Source organism: Hippocampus guttulatus, chromosome 4 (assembly GCF_054856545.1).
Source record: "Hippocampus guttulatus isolate MCC_2025c chromosome 4, RoL_Hgut_1.0, whole genome shotgun sequence".
Taxonomy (NCBI): domain Eukaryota; kingdom Metazoa; phylum Chordata; class Actinopteri; order Syngnathiformes; family Syngnathidae; genus Hippocampus; species Hippocampus guttulatus.
In genome coordinates, this window is record NC_141264.1 from 25,817,871 (window position 1) to 25,835,224 (window position 17,354).

General features: G+C 48.7%; 1 protein-coding gene across 3 annotated transcripts; it reads right to left on the reverse strand.

Moving 5' to 3' along the window:
• Positions 1 to 1,398: 1,398 nt before the first annotated feature.
• On the reverse strand, positions 1,399 to 11,447 carry oaz2a (ornithine decarboxylase antizyme 2a). Of its 3 annotated transcripts, XM_086109510.1 has the most exons (7): positions 11,232 to 11,447; positions 7,764 to 7,930; positions 5,420 to 5,568; positions 4,278 to 4,450; positions 3,587 to 3,672; positions 2,767 to 2,896; positions 1,399 to 2,677 (listed from the first exon to the last, which is right to left on the reverse strand). In XM_086109510.1, exons 4-7 carry the CDS (start codon positions 4,430 to 4,432, stop codon positions 2,593 to 2,595), a joined length of 456 nt encoding a protein of 151 aa, XP_085965636.1. In that variant the 5' UTR covers positions 4,433 to 4,450; positions 5,420 to 5,568; positions 7,764 to 7,930; positions 11,232 to 11,447; the 3' UTR covers positions 1,399 to 2,592. The 3 variants fall into 3 exon arrangements, with proteins under 3 accessions (XP_085965636.1, XP_085965635.1, XP_085965637.1); XM_086109509.1 differs by lacking the exon at positions 7,764 to 7,930; XM_086109511.1 differs by lacking the exon at positions 7,764 to 7,930 and having other exon boundaries at positions 1,399 to 2,896.
• Between the last annotated feature and the right edge of the window lie 5,907 nt (positions 11,448 to 17,354).

The following is a 17,354-nucleotide window of genomic DNA, read 5'->3' on the forward strand; positions in this document are numbered from 1 at the left end:
GACTCCTGATACGGTCTATTAAATGTAGAGTTCTTTTTCTTGGAAGTCGTAGGCTCCTCTTCTGTCTCCTGGATGGGCCATTTCCCCTTTCCAAATACCCTTTTTTTTAAAAACTCATTTTGCTAGCTTCCGGGTTTCATTTTAGTGGTAACCTATCACGTGACTGACAAGCGCACCTTGACCCGTGTCAAGTGACATACTGTAGACGGACGTAATAGAGGATCCGGTAATTTTTCTAAATAAATCATCATTCGGACTCCGAAATAAATAAAACGGAAGCGAGGTAAGTTCGTCTTTCTGTGCGGCCCGGTACCAAATGGCCCACGGTGCCGGTCCGCGGCCAGGGGACCACGGTCTTAAATCAATGAATGAAAATTAATCATGAACCAAAAATGCTGTACTGAAGATAAACGCGGTCGCCGCTTACACGCTCCAGCACTTGTCACCACGTAATTCATTCTATGGCCTACAACAGAGGAGAATACTACTACTCGAGTTCACTTTGTACGTACTTTCAAAAGTCAGTGCCGTCATCTGAAAAGCTCATTTAGTGTCCGAGTGCCCCAGTGTGCTGTTCAAAAAAAGCAGACGATAAGAAGGAGGCTTTTGTATGAAAAACGCTCGACGCACGCCGCATGTTGGCAAGCACGAGGCTACCCTTCCTTGGCACACTTTTCCGAGAAACGCGGATGGACGCGGCCATCCGCCATCGTCCCCGCGTGAGCTGATTTTTACATAAACGTCGGAATGAGATTAAGGCCGCGAGAAGAGGAGGAGGGAGGCGAGCGACGGGCCTCGCAGTAGCGGGGATTAACCGAGTGACAAGAGTTTGAGGGCCGCCGCGGATCATGGCGGTCCGCTTTCCAATTTTGTGACACTTCTCCCAAGAGATGCGATACAGGATTAGCCGGACACACTTAGCTCGCCTTCTGTGCCGAGAAGAAAATGTTGATCGCAGATGAAGCGGCTTGGGGATTAGCGCAAGAGTCAGCAGTCAAATAAAAAAAGATGAAAAAAATAAAATGGGACATCTTTTACCCAAGAAGCTTCAAAATGCATTGAACTGCAGTCAGTTATAAAATCAATAGTTTCATGATAGCATAAATCACCCATTTTACTTTTGACAAAAAAAAACTAATTAGATGATCCTAATTTGAGTGAGATTAGCATGATTAGAATATTGCCGCTTTTTCTGGGTCATCTTGAATTATTTTATGAATCCTTGCCATCATGCGTAGTGCTGCTTAATTGTGCACCAGACAAGGAGCCGCTTGTCTTTTTGCTTTTATGACGTCTGCCACAGCATTTCAACTTGTAGCGCGTTGACTTTTTGGATGAAAACACCAAACACACCATTAAAAAAAAAAAAAAACACACACACATTTTAAACACTTTTAGTTTTGTTTTTTATTAAACAAGTATTTTCCCCGCCGCAAAAGCCAAGTTTCTCCACAGTGTACAAGTGTGGATTGTTGACCAACGGAATTCAACTGCCACCAGGAATCAAACCAATAACTTAACTCTGCCAATATAGAGAGAACTATACATACGTAGAAAATAGACTTTGCAGAGAAAATGCATAATATTGATTCAACCTGGATGATGTTTCTAAACAAATGATAAGCCCCCCCCCCCCCACGCCAAGATAAGTCTTTTTGGCATCGAGTTCAAAGTGCTAAAACAGATATGAAAAAAAAATAGGGCTGTACGTGCAACGCAACGTTAAATGGTCTCGCATTTGATCGTCATCCCCGGGAGTCGTCTTTGTGCGCACGCAACCCAACCTCGGGGGGGGGGGGGGGGGGGGGGGGTTGGAAACAGGACCGCGTTCGTCAACAAAAGTGAAAAGGCTCAAACGTGAGGCACAGGAGGACTCGCCTTGACCGGCCAAGGACGAGTGAGATGCCGGGAAGGTGCGCCCATGTGAAAGGAGGCACGGCTTCACCGATGGGCCGCAATTCCATCGGCCGGTGACTTTTGACGGGCAGCGATAAGCGCTCCGCGGTGAAACGGGACTCGACGAGCCGATGACTTCTGCTCGCTCACAAAGCGACATGAACATTTTCAGTATGATCCGAAATCTACGTTAGCAACACCGTTTTGGTGTCAAACTTGACCGGCCAACGACTTCGAATTGAAATCAGGACGGTGCCGCCTTCCAAGTTGCGCGGAACAGCTACTTGATTCCATTTTTAAAATTTAAACGGTGACAGTTCCTCCAACCTGCAACTGTTCTCACGCCGATTGATTAGACTGGCCATTGACTGCCAATCAACCAGATTGACATCGGTGTCCCGCCATCCTTCCGTGTTGATGGAACTCGAGCGGCCAACGGCTTCCGATGGATGAGAATGATTGGCACGTCCAGGAACGGCGCACCGACGCTAAATGAGTGCTGCGCCGACAGTTTGTTGAGCCCGGATGCTTTCCCCCCCCCCCCCCCCCCCCATGGGCCAACTTGCGGCGCATGCACCACGGCGGTCGGCGGCTTGCCAGTGAGGTGACGTTTTGTCCAATCGTGACCTGGGCGGATCCTTGGCCGTGACCGTCACAAAGGTTCTTCCATTAAAAAAAAAAGGAAAAAAAAGTCTTCTAAAACAACATAAAAAGTCGTTCTCTTTCAAGTAGGAAGAGTCTGGCATGTAACAGCATCGTTTCAAGCGACTTGGTTCGCAGTCTTAAGAGACGGAAGGGAGAAAAAAAAAAGTCTAGATTCCAAAGGCAAGAGGATGAAAGGGGGTGGGGGGGGGGGCAATGTGGACTCACTCCTCGTCCGAGCTGCTGTCGATGTCCAGAGAGTAAAGCATGAAGACCAAGTCGGGCCGGGCCGGAACCGAGGGGTCCCCCGGCTTCACCATCTCAAAGCCGATGTAGTTGAAGGTCTTGATGATGGACACTAGTGGGCGGGGCGGGGGTGAACAACAACAACACCTTGAGTGGGTTAGATCCGGCACGGGTCGGATCGGCGCCAGGGGATTGAAAGCGGCAAAAAAAAAATGCAACAAGAGAGGCCGCATCGGAATTCACAAAGCGCACGCAGATGGCGAAATGCTTCACTCGCTGCGCTGCCAAGCAGATCGCGCCGCCTTCGTGCCTTTTGCGGTTTGAAAACCAGCAGAAAAAGCGAGCAAATCGATCCCGTTGGTCAGTCCGCACGGGGCGGGGGGGGGGGGGGGGGGGGGCTGCCACAGGCCGTCGCTTTTCTAGTCACGATAAGACTTATTGGAACCGATTCAAAATCGCGGCATCATCGCAGCAGAAAGTAGCTCCAGTGAAACAACCGGCATTGTTAGGTTGAAGCCCCCCCCCCCCCCCCCCCGACAATGGTCTGCTTCGGCGAGGAGAAAAACTCTTACCGAGCTGACACTGGAGTGAAGGTTGAAGTGACAGCTGAAACCGTCAGCTCGGTAGGAGTTTTTCCCGCTTCACCCAATCAATCAATCCATCCCAATTGTCCCCCCCCCCAGGGGGGGGGGGTGGAAGAGAAACCATCAACCTAATTTTACCAATGAGTAGAAAAGATGGCGCAAACAGTCATTATCTTAAAGCTTAGAGGAGGAGGAGGAGGAGGAACGGCAAATCTTACGTCGGTCCTCTCGGCCTTTGCGGAACCAAAGGACGACAGAGTTCACCTTCAGCTTATCCTCGGCAAACTCCAGCAGAGCGGTAAGCCTGAGGAGGTCACACACAGAAACGCACACAGGCGCGGTCAGTGGACGATGCGGAAGGGGGGGGGGGGGGGGGGGGGCTGATGACGCAGTCTTTCCTTTTACATAAGGAGCTGCTCGCCCCTATACGTAATATTGCGGCGCTAAGCGGGGCAGGCGACGGTCTGATTGTGTGTGTGCGTGTGCTCACGACATCTGTGGCTCTCAAACTTTTTAGATCAAGTATTACCCCCCCCCCACCCCCCCCCCCCCCCCAAAATCCAAAACAGCCCTCCAATAGTGATTCAATTCAAACGTATTGCGCGCTGGCTCCATCACAAAAGCAAAAGATTGAACGTAAATGTACTGTACTGAAGTTAAAACCACAGTCCTCTGGGGGGGGGGGGGGGGCATTGTATCGAATGAATAAAAAGTTCAAGCCGCGGTAAAAAAATCAGTTCAAACCGATTCAGCTTGCGGGAAGCCCGCGTACCGCACTTGAGAAGGACGGCATCGCGTGGTGACGGGGGACGCGAGAGGCGTGCGTTCGGGCGGGGCGGGGCCTCCCGATTTTCAGGCGACGCGTCACTAAAAAAAAGTTGAGAGCGCGAGTATCCGAGCGAGGCTCACCCCTCTTTGCTCCCCTCCGCCAGCGGCCCCGTCGGCATCTCCAGGAAGAGGCTGTCGTCCCACACGCTGGTGTCCCAGAAGGCCGAGCGGCGTTCGCTCAGCTGGTAGCGGAAGCGCAGCAGCGAGGCGTTCCCGTTCACGTCCGTCGACTGCATCACCGTCAACTTGCCGCCCTGCGGGCGCAAGCGCGCCGACGTCAACGAGGCGCGTGCACACGCCGCGCAACGCCGCGGCTTGACGGCAGAAGCGGCCCCCCGACAATCGCGAAGCAAAAGTCTCTTCCCGAGTACGGTTCGGTTGTCTTTAATTTGTCGCGTCAACTCGTTTGCAGTCAATCTTGAGAAGCGGTTTGTTTCCGAACATTTATTTGGGTCCGTCTTGATTGAGCTTTTATTTGCACAGCAGGAAGAAGAAGAGTCAGTACGCGTCTTGGGTTTATTTTGAAAAACTTGCAAATTCAACTTCCCCTGACGGCGGGATCATCCTCTGGCCCGACGGCACCGTTTTTTTTTGTTTTTTTTGATGGGGATTTACAAGTTGATGGCTCGCTTTCATATCTGATGAAGCCAATCAGCGCCACGGGGGGGGCGATGAATCCGTCCTCTGTCTGATCGCACTATCGCGAATCCCCGAGCGCAGTCACGCGGTACGACGAGGCACGCGCGTTAACAGCAAAATTGCTCAAATTTAGCTTGAAGGATTCAATGACAATCACTCAACTGAGGCACAAAGTTGGCCCCGGATGAAGAAAAAAAGAACGTTTGAACCCCCCCCCCCCAAAAAAAAAAAAGATAACAGAAAGTCTAAAGTCACTTTGTTGTATGCCATCCATCCATTTTCTGAACCGCTTTATTCTCGCGCAGGGAAGGGGAGGTGCGGGGGGGGGGGGGTGCTGGAGCCCATCCCAGCCGTCTTCGGGCAAGTAGGCGGGGGACACCCTGAACCGGTTGCCAGCCAATCGCAGGGCACACAGAGACCAACAACCATCCGCGCTCACACTCGCACCCGAGGGACAATTTCAAGTGTTCCGTGAATCCGTCAGGCATGTTTTCGGAATGTGGGAGAGGAAAGCGCAGCGCCCGGACGTTCAACGTTCAATTCTATGAAACCTCCGAGCGCTTTTTTCAATTCAACCCGCTCACCTTGTGTAGCAGCGCGCCGAGAGAGTGATCCCTGACCGTCCCTCGCCCACCCGGGATCTTCAGATGTGGGTGAGGGGCATCAGGAGCACCACTGAGGCCCCGGGGGCGGAGGTAGGGAGCCCGGCAGCCGCGAGCCCGCTAACCAGGAACTGCACAGACACACGCCGGGAGACGCCGGTGAGTCAACATCTTGGCTTTTTTCCACACACACACACACACGCATGCACATTGGCGGCGGCGGAGTGGGGGGGGGGGTGAATGAAAAGCAAACTCACAAAATAATGACAAGAAAATGTCAACGTTGTTTTTTTGACTCGAGGGCAAATGCGGTCTGGCGGGCCAAAGTGGCAAGAGTGGGGGGTGGGGGTGGGGGGGAGGTTGTTGTCTTCATGTGTTGCACCCCAAGCGTTATATTCAACCTTTTTTTTTTAGGAGGACCAAGCACGACCCCAAAACGGGGGGGGGGGGGGGGGTGTATATTTTTTTAAGGGGTGGGGGGGGGGGGTGAGCAAATTAATGCCGCCCCCGAGAAATGACTTCAACGCCAACTCTGATCCTGAAAGGGTTTTTACGTTACAGTCGATTAATCTATGAATCGGAAAACACGTTTCCATTTACGTCGACTTTGTTGAAAAAAAAAAAAAAAAAGACATCATTTCAAACGGACAGTGAACAAAAAAAACACGAGTCGCCGATGATGGCGGCGTGACCCATTTGGTTCCGCAACGCGTCGGAAAAGAGACAAACGTACAAGCAATCGCCGAAAAAAAATAAAAACGTCATCCATCCGCCGGCAAGGATGGCGGTGAAGAGTGGACAATTGTAAATTACGAGAGGTGGCCAAACGGCGCGGTGACGCTTCAACAGAATGATCAATTTGAGAAAGCGATGAGTTGTCAATTCCTGAATTGATGGTGGCACCTTCCAAACAAAGGGCTTGCCGATGGATCGTTTGGATGCGTCGAGAATCTCCGTCGCAACCCGGGCTAAACTTGGCGCATCGTGTCGACAGATTTCCTGGACAACAACTACTCGGGCTTTGGTGGCATTTGATGGTGCAACATGAAAAAGGGTCCAAAAGACCCATTTTGTTGACAACATAAAGCCAGAAAAAAATAAATAAAAAGACAAACTTTGGGCTGCCGCGTTCGGGCCAACTGACTCTGCCGTGTGCGCAAAGTCCTGAAACGCGAGGCGGTCAAACAGCCGCCTCGCCGACTTTGTTTGCCGGATCATATTTACACGGAAATCGTGTGCAGCGCACGCATTTGTTTTTACCTGCCACCTTGCCCCCCCCCCCCCGCTGACTCGACCACTCACCTGTGAAAATTTCGGCGGAGTGCGCCAGCTAAAGTGCTCACTTGGAAACCTTTGCTCGGTCGATTTAAACCTCAAACCTCGTTTCGGATGAACACTCGGGCCTACTACGCGGCTGTATTTGAAATTTCGGTGAGGCCGCTGGTCCTCGGGAACTGGGAACAGGACGACGCTTTTCATTTTTGCTCTCCGACGAGATGGAAACGGCGTCGATGTCGATGCCCGACAGACAAACTAATCAGATAAGAATGTGCTGGGGAGGAGAGAGACGGGCAGGACACAGATGGAGGAAGCGATAAAGACGAAGCCTGCCAACAAGCACTGCTCGGTTGGTTTTTTTCCACTCCCTTGGCCTGATGTGAGTGCCAGCTTGTTGTGAAAGGCAACACGTTGACATTTAAAGCAGCCTCGCCCCCCCCCCCCCCCAATGAATAGCTGACGAGGTCATCCTAAAAACAGAATATAGGCGATGTTTTGAAGAAGCTCAGACAAAACACGCAACGGGCACTTTCTTGTGAAAAGACATTTGGCCATGGTGGGAAGTGCGACGGGCGTGCAAATGCGACGGTGGGACGCGGCCCTTCCTGGCGTCGCTTGGACGACAATCAGATGAGTTGCTTTCACAAAAAAAAACAAACGGAGATGAACGTGGAGGTGTTTGGAGGGCAGCCAAGAGACACACGGGAACAAAACATCCCCGGGAGAAGACCGGAAAACATCCGAACAGCAGCACAATGGACGGCTTGGGAACAAGTCGGTGTTTCAAAGGAGGCAAATGAAAGCCGAGGTGGTCGCAAGGTGCGGCGAAAAAAAAAAAAAGCGGGGGGGGCGTCTCCGGGGGACATTTCTCCCGTCGTGACCCCACAGGGTCTTATTTTTTCGCTCGGCAGAGATCGTCGAGGGCGGGGCCAGGCTTCCGATGCAAAGCGCCCGAAGTGGAGCTTTACAAGTTGGCGCGGCGCGAGACGGCCAGGCTAAAAAGTAGAGGGTTGGCCCCCGCCCCCAAAGCGCAGGTTCTGCCGTTCACCTGACTCGGTTCTGGCTTTCAGTCTCGTCCGAAGGCAGACTCGACGACATCAGGACAGTCAACGCAAAGCGGGCGTCGCATCGCAGGGGTGTGCCACCGATCCGTGCGGGGAGTTCAGCGCTCAGATATTCAGCTGGTATGCGGAAACCAACCGCATGAGAAACAAACTAAAAAAAAAAGAAAAAGCTGAGCACATGGCAGGAGAACCGACGATTGTGCCAACACATGGAACCGTTCATGAAACTGTTTGATGAAGCGCAAGAATCCTACGGCATGTCTGTTTTTCAACTCGCAAGTGCGGAAGAGGGGGCTCGCCCGGCCCGTCCGCCAATTGCGGCTTTGCAACGCGACATCCTGGCTCACGGATCCCCCCTCCGCCCCCCCCCGTAAGTGGTGGATCAGCACGGCTTTCGAGTGAAAGATCAAGATTAGGCAATGAATCGGAGCTCGTCACATCAAACGTAAAAAACGGAAGACGATTTTGCTTCGTAACATGCGGGTAACTCTCCCTCTCCCGAGGCTAACGGCCCAAACTCCATTCAAAGAAATAAATCTCCGCAGATTTGCACTTGACAATTGTCATTCTGGCCTGCAAAAGTCAGATATCCGCTAATTGGCGGAAAATTCTCTTCCGTGCAATGAAGAGGGAAAAGAAAAACAAATGACAAAGGGTCGGATAAGTTTCGACACCACTCGCCGACGCAGGGCATTTATCGGTGCGGATGGTATAAATGGACTCAATCCAACCGCACCGCCCCGCTTGAAAATATATCGCGATGCGTATTCAACCATCTTGATCGAAGGAAGGAAATGCCACATTTGCGGCACCGCACAACTCCGTCTCATGACAACGAGAAAGTCATCACGCACCCCTCGAGCCGAGCCCCGCCAAACGGCATCGACTTGAGCGTCAAAGCGTCCCTTGAAGGATATCGATCGCGGCCCGCCGATCGAGTCGCGTGTCAAAATGCTTTGACGACGGCTGCCAAGCGAATGCGTTTGGCGCCATCTGCGTAGATGCCGACCATAATTAACAACAACAACAACAACAGTATTTAGAGAGCACTTTCAAACAGCCATCGCTGCATACAAAGTGCAGTACATGGAGCAATTTAACATGCACAATAAACAGTAAGACAAATCGGTAATAAAGGCGGTAGAAAGCACCAAACAGTAAAACCAAGAACTAAAAAAACTAAAAACAGGAATTGAAGTGCCTGCAGAGCGACATCACTTGGCATCGAGCTAAAAGGCACACGGCGTGAACGCGGCCTCAAGCGGATACATCGGTTCGGGTACGACGCGTCCGAATGAGACCACGCAGACTCCAAAAGCGATTCACCTTCAGATGAAGTCCCCGAAATGCGCAGCGCCGTGATGCCACCGCAGTGAAAGCGCGGCACTCATTAATAACTAACACTTATTCAACCGTCTAATTATACTGGCGCGCTACACGTGACTTGAATAGCCCGAGGGGACGGCATCGTCGCCAAGTCTAAAAATACAACCCATTATCTATTCTATCCAACCGGCCACGACGCTAAAGCTAAATCGAAAACAAACGGACTTTCACAATGTCTATTGACCCAAACTACTTAACTTTGTCTCAAGAAAGTCTGCTCGCTTCGTGCTAACAAAAGAACGCAAAGTAGCAAAGGCGGGCTAACAAAACCGGCATTGATCTGGCGGAAGTTAGACGTCAAGCCAGAAACGGCCGATATCAAAAGTCAAACGGTGAAGCGACGATTGCAAACGGAGCGCACAAGTCATCTTGTGATACGAGTGAGCCCATTTGGCGAGCGCAAACTTGAGATGCGGCGGTGGGCTCGCGCCCAAAAAACTAGCAGGTTGGCAGATTAGCAGTCGCGATAGAAAGACCAAAACCAAAATGGCTGCCAAAAAAAGAAAAATAAAAAAACAAAGACCAACAATGGATATCACCATATTAGAAATCCGGCTCGGTTAGAGCAAGAACGACGAGGCATCGGCCGATTATTGATTTGAGGATTTACCGTTGTTTTAAATAGGCAAGGCTTTCAAGAAACAACTAAAACTCGCTGCTCTTTTTTGGAAGGGATTTCTAAGCAGGGCAAAAGATGCTGCACAGTTGTGCACATTGGAAGAGGCGGGAGGGACCAAAGCTAAAAAAAAAAAAAAAAAAAAAATTGGGGCTCCGTTGATTAATGTCCATTGTCCAAAAAAAATAAAAACATAAAATGCTGCCAGCAGGTATTAGTTAGCCCCCCCCCCCCCATAAAAACATGAGTAGCCCATGGGTCCGTTCTAAAAATACATGAGCGACTTTAAAACAGACCAACAATGACGGGAAACGGTGACTTACTGGAAGAATTCAAACAGAAGAATGTTAATATTTATTTCAAATTAACATGGTGCAAATTTCTTCAGGGGAGCAAATACTCTACATTGCTTGAAAATTGATTATGTTCAATGAGAGGGAGAAAAAAAATGCAATTTCTTTTATAAACAAAATATTTCAAAAAAATTGTAAAAGATGTACTCGTGGTTCAACAGCCGCAAATTTGCATATTGACAGCGGTGGTTGTTTTAAATTGCTCTCTGAATACAGTCGAGTACAAAAACAAGATTTGTCATGCATCTGCACTTTGACGAATTACTTTTAACAACTTTAGCAATGCAGTGTTTGAGTAATATATATATATACAGTATATACATTGCTTTGTTTTTCAGACAATGGTTGCAAGAGATGCGAGGATTTTGCTGGACAGCAAACATGATGTAACAGATTCGAAGCAGCAAAATTTTCCCCAGGCGTGGTCTCATTTACAGAGAATGTTTTGTTACGTTGTCGGCGACAAGGACGATTCGTGCTAGTTTCTTCGCAGTGTCAAAACTTGCTAATACATGGGAAATATTTAGTGGGAAGAGTTTTTTGTTGTTGTTATCATCCAAAAGGGGCATCGTATTATGACAGAAAATAAATAAATATGTTTGGACACAACTACATCTCCGAGTGTGTCCTCAGTACTTCCACGGCATCTTTCTAGTCCAGTGTGAATACTCCGGCCAATTCCGTTTATTGGAATTGCAAAATTGGGAATGACGTATTCGCCATGTTTTGGCAAGGCCAGATGTCATCGCTGCAAAACATCATACTATCGTATCGTCAAAAATGTCGATGTGCTGCAAAAATACCGTCGAGCATTATAACATACAAGTGGGTCTGTGACGGACAATATTTTTAAAGGGACATGATGGAACATTCCATGTGCTCAACGTGCTGAGGAAGTAGCGACAAATGGCTAAAGAAAAAAAAACATACACCGCGCGCATGTCGTCAGTCTTGTTTTGTTTTTTCAAATGTCTTTTTAGTAATTGCCTTTCTATGACCAGGGAGGACTTGACACGAACTCTCGGAATGGGCAAGGAAAAACTTTGGCAAAAAAAAACTAAATAAAAGTGCTGACATGATTACGAGTCACTTCCTACCTTTCGTCCGCGTTCAACATGACAGCCTCGACGACAGCCTCTTACGGTTCTTGTTTTAAAGGGAAAAAATAAGTCTTTTCGTTGGAGCAAAAAGGTGAGGCATAGAAATTCTGCCCCTGGTGAGTTGAATGCGAAGGTCGAAAGATGTGTTGCCGTGTGCTTCGGGTTGTTGTGAACGAGACAAGTACGGAAACAACATTACTTGGCAGCCGCCAACAGACTACTCGAGAAAACAGTGGCGGCATTTATATGGAGGAGCCTCCGCGGTGCATTGTGGGTGACTCCGCCCACGAGTCCCGATCATGAAAACAAAAGGCTCCAAAATTCAAAATCAAAATTCGAAATCTTCATGCATCGGGCGCCGACAGGTATGGCAGCCTCGGTCACACGCTCCCTAGTATTATCCCTGTTTTTGTCATTTTCGTTAGTTTTTGGCGACCCTGAGCGGCTTACTTAGACGAGGGAAAAGTTGCTGCGCAATGGGAGTCTACGCTCGGTCTTTTTTCACCAGCACACGAACCTCTCCAGTTTGCCTACCGGGCAAACAGGTCTGTGGAAGACGCAGTCAACATAGGTCTGCACTACATCCTCGAGCACCTCGACAGCACAGGGACCTACGCAAGGATTCTGTTTGTGGATTTCAGCTCTGCGTTCAACACCATCATCCCGGAACTCCTCACCCCCAAACCTCTCCACCTCGGTGTGTCCCCTACGATCTGCCAGTGGATCCTCAGCTTCCTGACGGGACGGACAAAACAGGTGAGACTGGGAGCAACAACATCATCAACACGCACCACCAGCACTGGAGCCCCACAGGGATGTGTCCTCTCTCCACTGCTCTTCTCTCTCTACACAAACGATCGCACCTCAACAGATCCAGCTGTCAAACTCATAAAGTTCGCAGACGACACCACGGTCATCGGTCTCATCAAAGACGGCGACGAGTCTGCGTACCGCCAACAAGTGGAGCAGCTGGAGCTCTGGTGCAGCCGACACAACCTCGGGCTGAACACGCTCAAGACTGTAGAGATGATCGTGGACTTCAGGAAACATTCTTCTCCACAGTTGCCCCTCACACTATCCAACTGCCCCGTGTCAACCGTCGAGACCTTCAAGTTCCTGGGAATCACAGTCTCCCAGGACATGAAGTGGGAAGTCAACACCATCTCCATCCTGAAAAGGGCCCGGCAGAGGATGTACTTCCCGAGGCTGCCGAGGAAGCACGGCCTGCCACAGGAGGTGCTACGACAGTTCTACACGGCAGTCGTCGAATCAATCCTGCGTTCTTCCATCACGGTTTGGTTTGGGGCCGCCACAAAAAAGGACAAAATCCGACTTCAACGGACAGTTAGGACGGCGGAAAAAATCGTGGGCGCCGCCCTACCCACTCTTGAGGACTTGCGCGCCGCAAGAATCAAGACAAGGGCACGGAAAATCCTCCTGGATCCCCCGCACCCTGCCCACCACCTTTTCCAGCTACTCCCCTCGGGCAGACGCTACAGATCCATGCGCACCAAATCCAGTAGACACTTAAACAGCTTCTTCCCTCTAGCCATTAACTCCTTAAACAGTCACTGACGTAGTCACTCTTGTACTACAAATACTGCTACTGGTTACTCTAAAATGGTTCAATGATTTGTTGTTTACGATGATACTAATGCAGCGTGTTATACCGGAGACAAATTCCTTGTGTGTTCTACATACTTGGCCAATAAAGATGATTCTGATTCTGATTCTGAAATCCACTTTTTTTTTTTTACTTTGTATGATTAAATATGATTGTTTTATTCTTTATTTATTCAGATGATCAATTAAAAGGGTAACCAATAATTAAAAAAACAATACAACACACTGTATTGATAGCAATGATTTTTGGGAGTCCCAATATGCTATTGGCAAAATGTATTGGCAGTATTATGTCAACCCGAATAAACTACAGTCGAACCTTGTGACAACGTACCTGGAGGGACATAATGAATCTGTCCGTCATAACGGTCGTTCGTTGTAACCATTTCCAACAAAATGGCCACCAATTACGATGCATTATACAATATGAACATTTTGAGGTGTAAAATCCTAAACGTGTAATACGGTATAAACGTGTCAATTACAAATACGTGCATATGAAGAAGGGAAAAAAAAGACTTTATGAGACATCAAGCAAACAACTGTAGCGTTCCTTCTTCATCGCTGTAAATATTCAGTCAGCAAATGTTCCCCGCCATAGGCGATTCATATTGCCGCCGGCGAAGCCAACTGTCATCAATTTAGGATGAAGCCCTTTACAATCATCTTTCAATTTGTTGGCCATTGCCATTTCGGATGGTTGTCGAAATCGTCGACGTTTGCCAAATAATCGTTAGCCTCGGCTGAGCTCCATCTGGGAAGACTCCCTTTTCAAAGTGAGGGACAATTCCAGCCTACACAGACGGCGAGATTCGCTTCCGTTTGACAAAGGATAGTCATGCTCACTTTTGGTTGACTCAGTCGGCATTTATTTCACAACCTGTATATTTTCAGAATGATAAGACGTCTGCTTTTCAAATGTGCCACCGTCTTCATCGTGGCTTGAATTTGTTGGCATTTTAATGTAATATTTAAGAAAAGTCTAGGATGCACGAATCATCGGTTTTTAGTTTTGCAAAAAACATCGGAAGAAAAACGCTGCGTTTTAATCTGTCGGCTGGCGCGGCCAATTTAGAGCGCCAAGTTGTCAGCCATGAGTGCATGCACATCCCAGAAAAAAAAAGGTTTGACAGCTAGTGTGTGGACATGGGCTTTGCACTGACATGGCGCTTGTAGAGTGCCTCGTTGTCACAGCATGGCGGAGCTGACCCAGGAGGGGATACATTCCAGCTATCGTGTCTATTCTTGCAGCTTTATCATGTTATCAAGTTATGTGTTGGGAGATGGAGTCGCATCCATTTGTTCCAGCTCGTACAAAATGCAATTTGATTGACAGTTGGCGGTTCAACCTGGGTGTGGTTTCAACGGACTTGAGATTTTTCATGATTCCGAAGCCTCATTTCAAATACTGGCATATTTGTTTTGATCGTTCAAAATTGGGACGTTTGTTCGCATCGCTCTTCTCTGTGGTGTTTGACGCGATCATGTGTCGGATTTTTCTTTGCGATCACGTACATCCTTGTACGTGTTACTTATCACGTGTTATGATTTTCTCCGATTTCCTTTTCAATTTATAGTCCACGGGCCGAGAGAGACCCCGCCTGTTTCCCTGCCCCATGAAATACAACAACAAATAAATAAATACATCTATTTTAAGGCCTCGCTTCAAAACGGGCCCCTCCCTGTTTTAGTTCCCAAACATGTTTTGAAGGCATCACATGAGAATGTTGTATAATGAAACTTTTGCTTCGATTTTTAGCCTCAACTGCAAGTCACATTGCTTCAAATTCCGCTCGTGTGTGTGTGTGTGTGCAGACACTCAGCCTAATACTTGCATTGATAACATGCTATAGCGCGTGTATTCTTCCTGTGAGTTTGCTTTGCCCCGGAGGGATCGACCTACATATGCGCAGCGCTTTTACGCCCTAAATCTGTACGTGCCAGGATTAGCTTCCCGGCTGCTGCTAAAGGTGTTGCGCCTACAGAACCTCGACTATTTCTGTTGAGCAACTTACACGTTTAGACCAAGAGGCTTTTCGAGTAAAGCACCTCTTTTGGGCCATCAGGTTGTTGTCCCCCCCCCCCCCCCCCCATCTAAAATGTTATGTCACGGGACCGATACGCTGCCTCCAAAAGAGAACAGAATCTCCTTTTAGCTTGAGACGTCCTTTGCAAATTGTCCAGGGGCCCAAACAACCCAACATAGCGGCACCGTTATGTAAGGTAGAATGGAAAAGAGTGCTTGCGCCAAACAGATTATCCGATCAGAAACAAGATAGCAGGGCCGGCTACTCGATCCTGGCACGTTAGTGATGCCGCTGCCGCTCGCCTGACGAGGCTGGCTGCTGATGGCAAACGTGCATATTCGAGGGCCACGGATTGTGACAATACAGCTCGCAATTGCCCCGCGGAGGCGCGTCAACAAAGTTAAGATGAGACGAAATACATTGAGGAAATAATATAGATTCAATGAAATGTAAGCAAAGCCCATCCAGGCAAAATTTGCTGCGAAATTTGAACCTGCAACACAATACTGAGATAATGTCGCCTGGACATTGGATGCAAACAGGAAAATCTGCTCTTCGAGAGGTCCTCAATATCCCGTAAAACACTCACTCATAACAGTGTTTCCGTTAAAAAAGGAAAAGAACAGAAGTTGTCAATATCACGGTGGCAACATAAGATGGCCGCCCTCTGGCTTCACCCACGAGGGGGCAATTATTCGTCCAATCCGTAATATCCGTGGGCATGACGTACAGTACTATGAGGTTTTTTTGGGGGGCTTGGGGGGTTATTTTTTGTTTTTTTTCAGAGGATAAAGAATACCAGACACCAGCCGCTAACACTGAGAAATATGAAGGCTGTGTCACGAGATGGCACAGATGTAGCTAATGTTGTGACCCATGACAAGCTTTAGCATTCTCCTATTTCACACGTGAATGACATCGAGTGGTGTGATAATAGACCTAGTTTCTATTCACCCCCCCCCCACACACACACACACAAAGATTGCCTGTAATCAACACTGAGGCCCGGGCCACTAAAAATGGTAGGAAAAATTGTTCCCGTGACCTAATTTGTACTCGATTTCGGTTTATTGTTATCTGGTTCTCATCCTCTGAGATATTCACCCTGACTGTCTTCGTTACTCCGTACCACCAAACGAAATTTGCCGAAAGTGTACATAGTTTATAAAGTAAGCATAAAGTGTTTTTAAAAAAAAAACGGTGGTGGAACGTCACAAAGTCAACTGTTTGGTTACGATACTTAAATCGAGTGCAGTGGCGCCTGCAGATGCGAGTGCCTTCTTGACTGGCTATCCTAATGCTAACGCTAAATTGTCTTTGTTTTCCCGATGTGACTTGGAAATTCTTATTAAGGGGCATGGCACGGGTGTTTGGTGTGTGTGTGTCTCTGACAGAACAGCGACAAAAATGGATACGTTTGCACAAGCCTCTCCAAAGCAGCTCGTCATTTCTTCATTAATTTTAAGTGAAAAGGATAACAAAATGATGTGCCGGACACGCAGATGACTTGGTTGAAGTCCTGTTCTGGTCCTGGGATTGGAGTTGTTGTTGTTGTTGTTAAACACGAGTGGAGCGGATTATGTAAAGCTGCCAAATAGTGAGATGAAATTCTGTGTTGGCTTCAAAGGAATCCATGAAGAGACGACAGCGGGTGATTTATTCATGAGATTACACAAAAAAATAAAAATAAAGAGTCATGTTATTCAATTGGGTAGTTCGAGTGTGGGGTTTTTTTTTCCTCCCCCTCTCCCTCCCTTGTTTCTTTCTGACTTTCGGGTTGAGTGAACGCTGGCGCGTTTTGGCTGCCGCTGCTCAACCCGTATTGTTTTGTGTTTTTTGTTATTGTAAAGTGTCCTTGGGTGTCTTGAAAGGCGCTTATAAATAAAATCTATTATTATTATTATTAATTATTCAAGTATAAGCTATTACTGTTCAGCTGTGGGCACCGACGACGCTTTGAATGTTTCAAAATGGCAGCAGCACGGTGTGGTCGTGGTTAGCGCGTATGTAGCACACTCAGGGGATTTCAATCCAGCCGCGGTCTTTTTGGGGGAGATTTTTTTTTCCTCGCACCGACAAAAAGCACCCATTTTAGGGTTATTGGTGACGAAACAAACTATGAGCGTTCATGCTTGGGTTAGGATGGTTTGGGATTTTTGGATCTACGTAGGCCTTTTCCAGCTCGCTCATGGAAACCGCTAACCTCGACCTCCACACGAGCGTGTGAGAAAAGCCCCGCCGGTTCCCACGCAAGACAATGGCCGAGCCCAGCGGGAGCGAGCCGAAATTAGCCGTTGCTAGCGCTAAGCGGCGCTCAGGAAGGCCGGCGAGAGCGTGGGAACCCCCCCCCCCCCCCGCCTTTGGCGCGGGCCGACGCTCCTTCCAGGGAAAAACGTGAGCGAGCGGTCGGCGAAGGAGGCCGAAAAGCCGGGCGGGAGGAAGCGGGAGAACAATGAGCGAGCGGCACGGC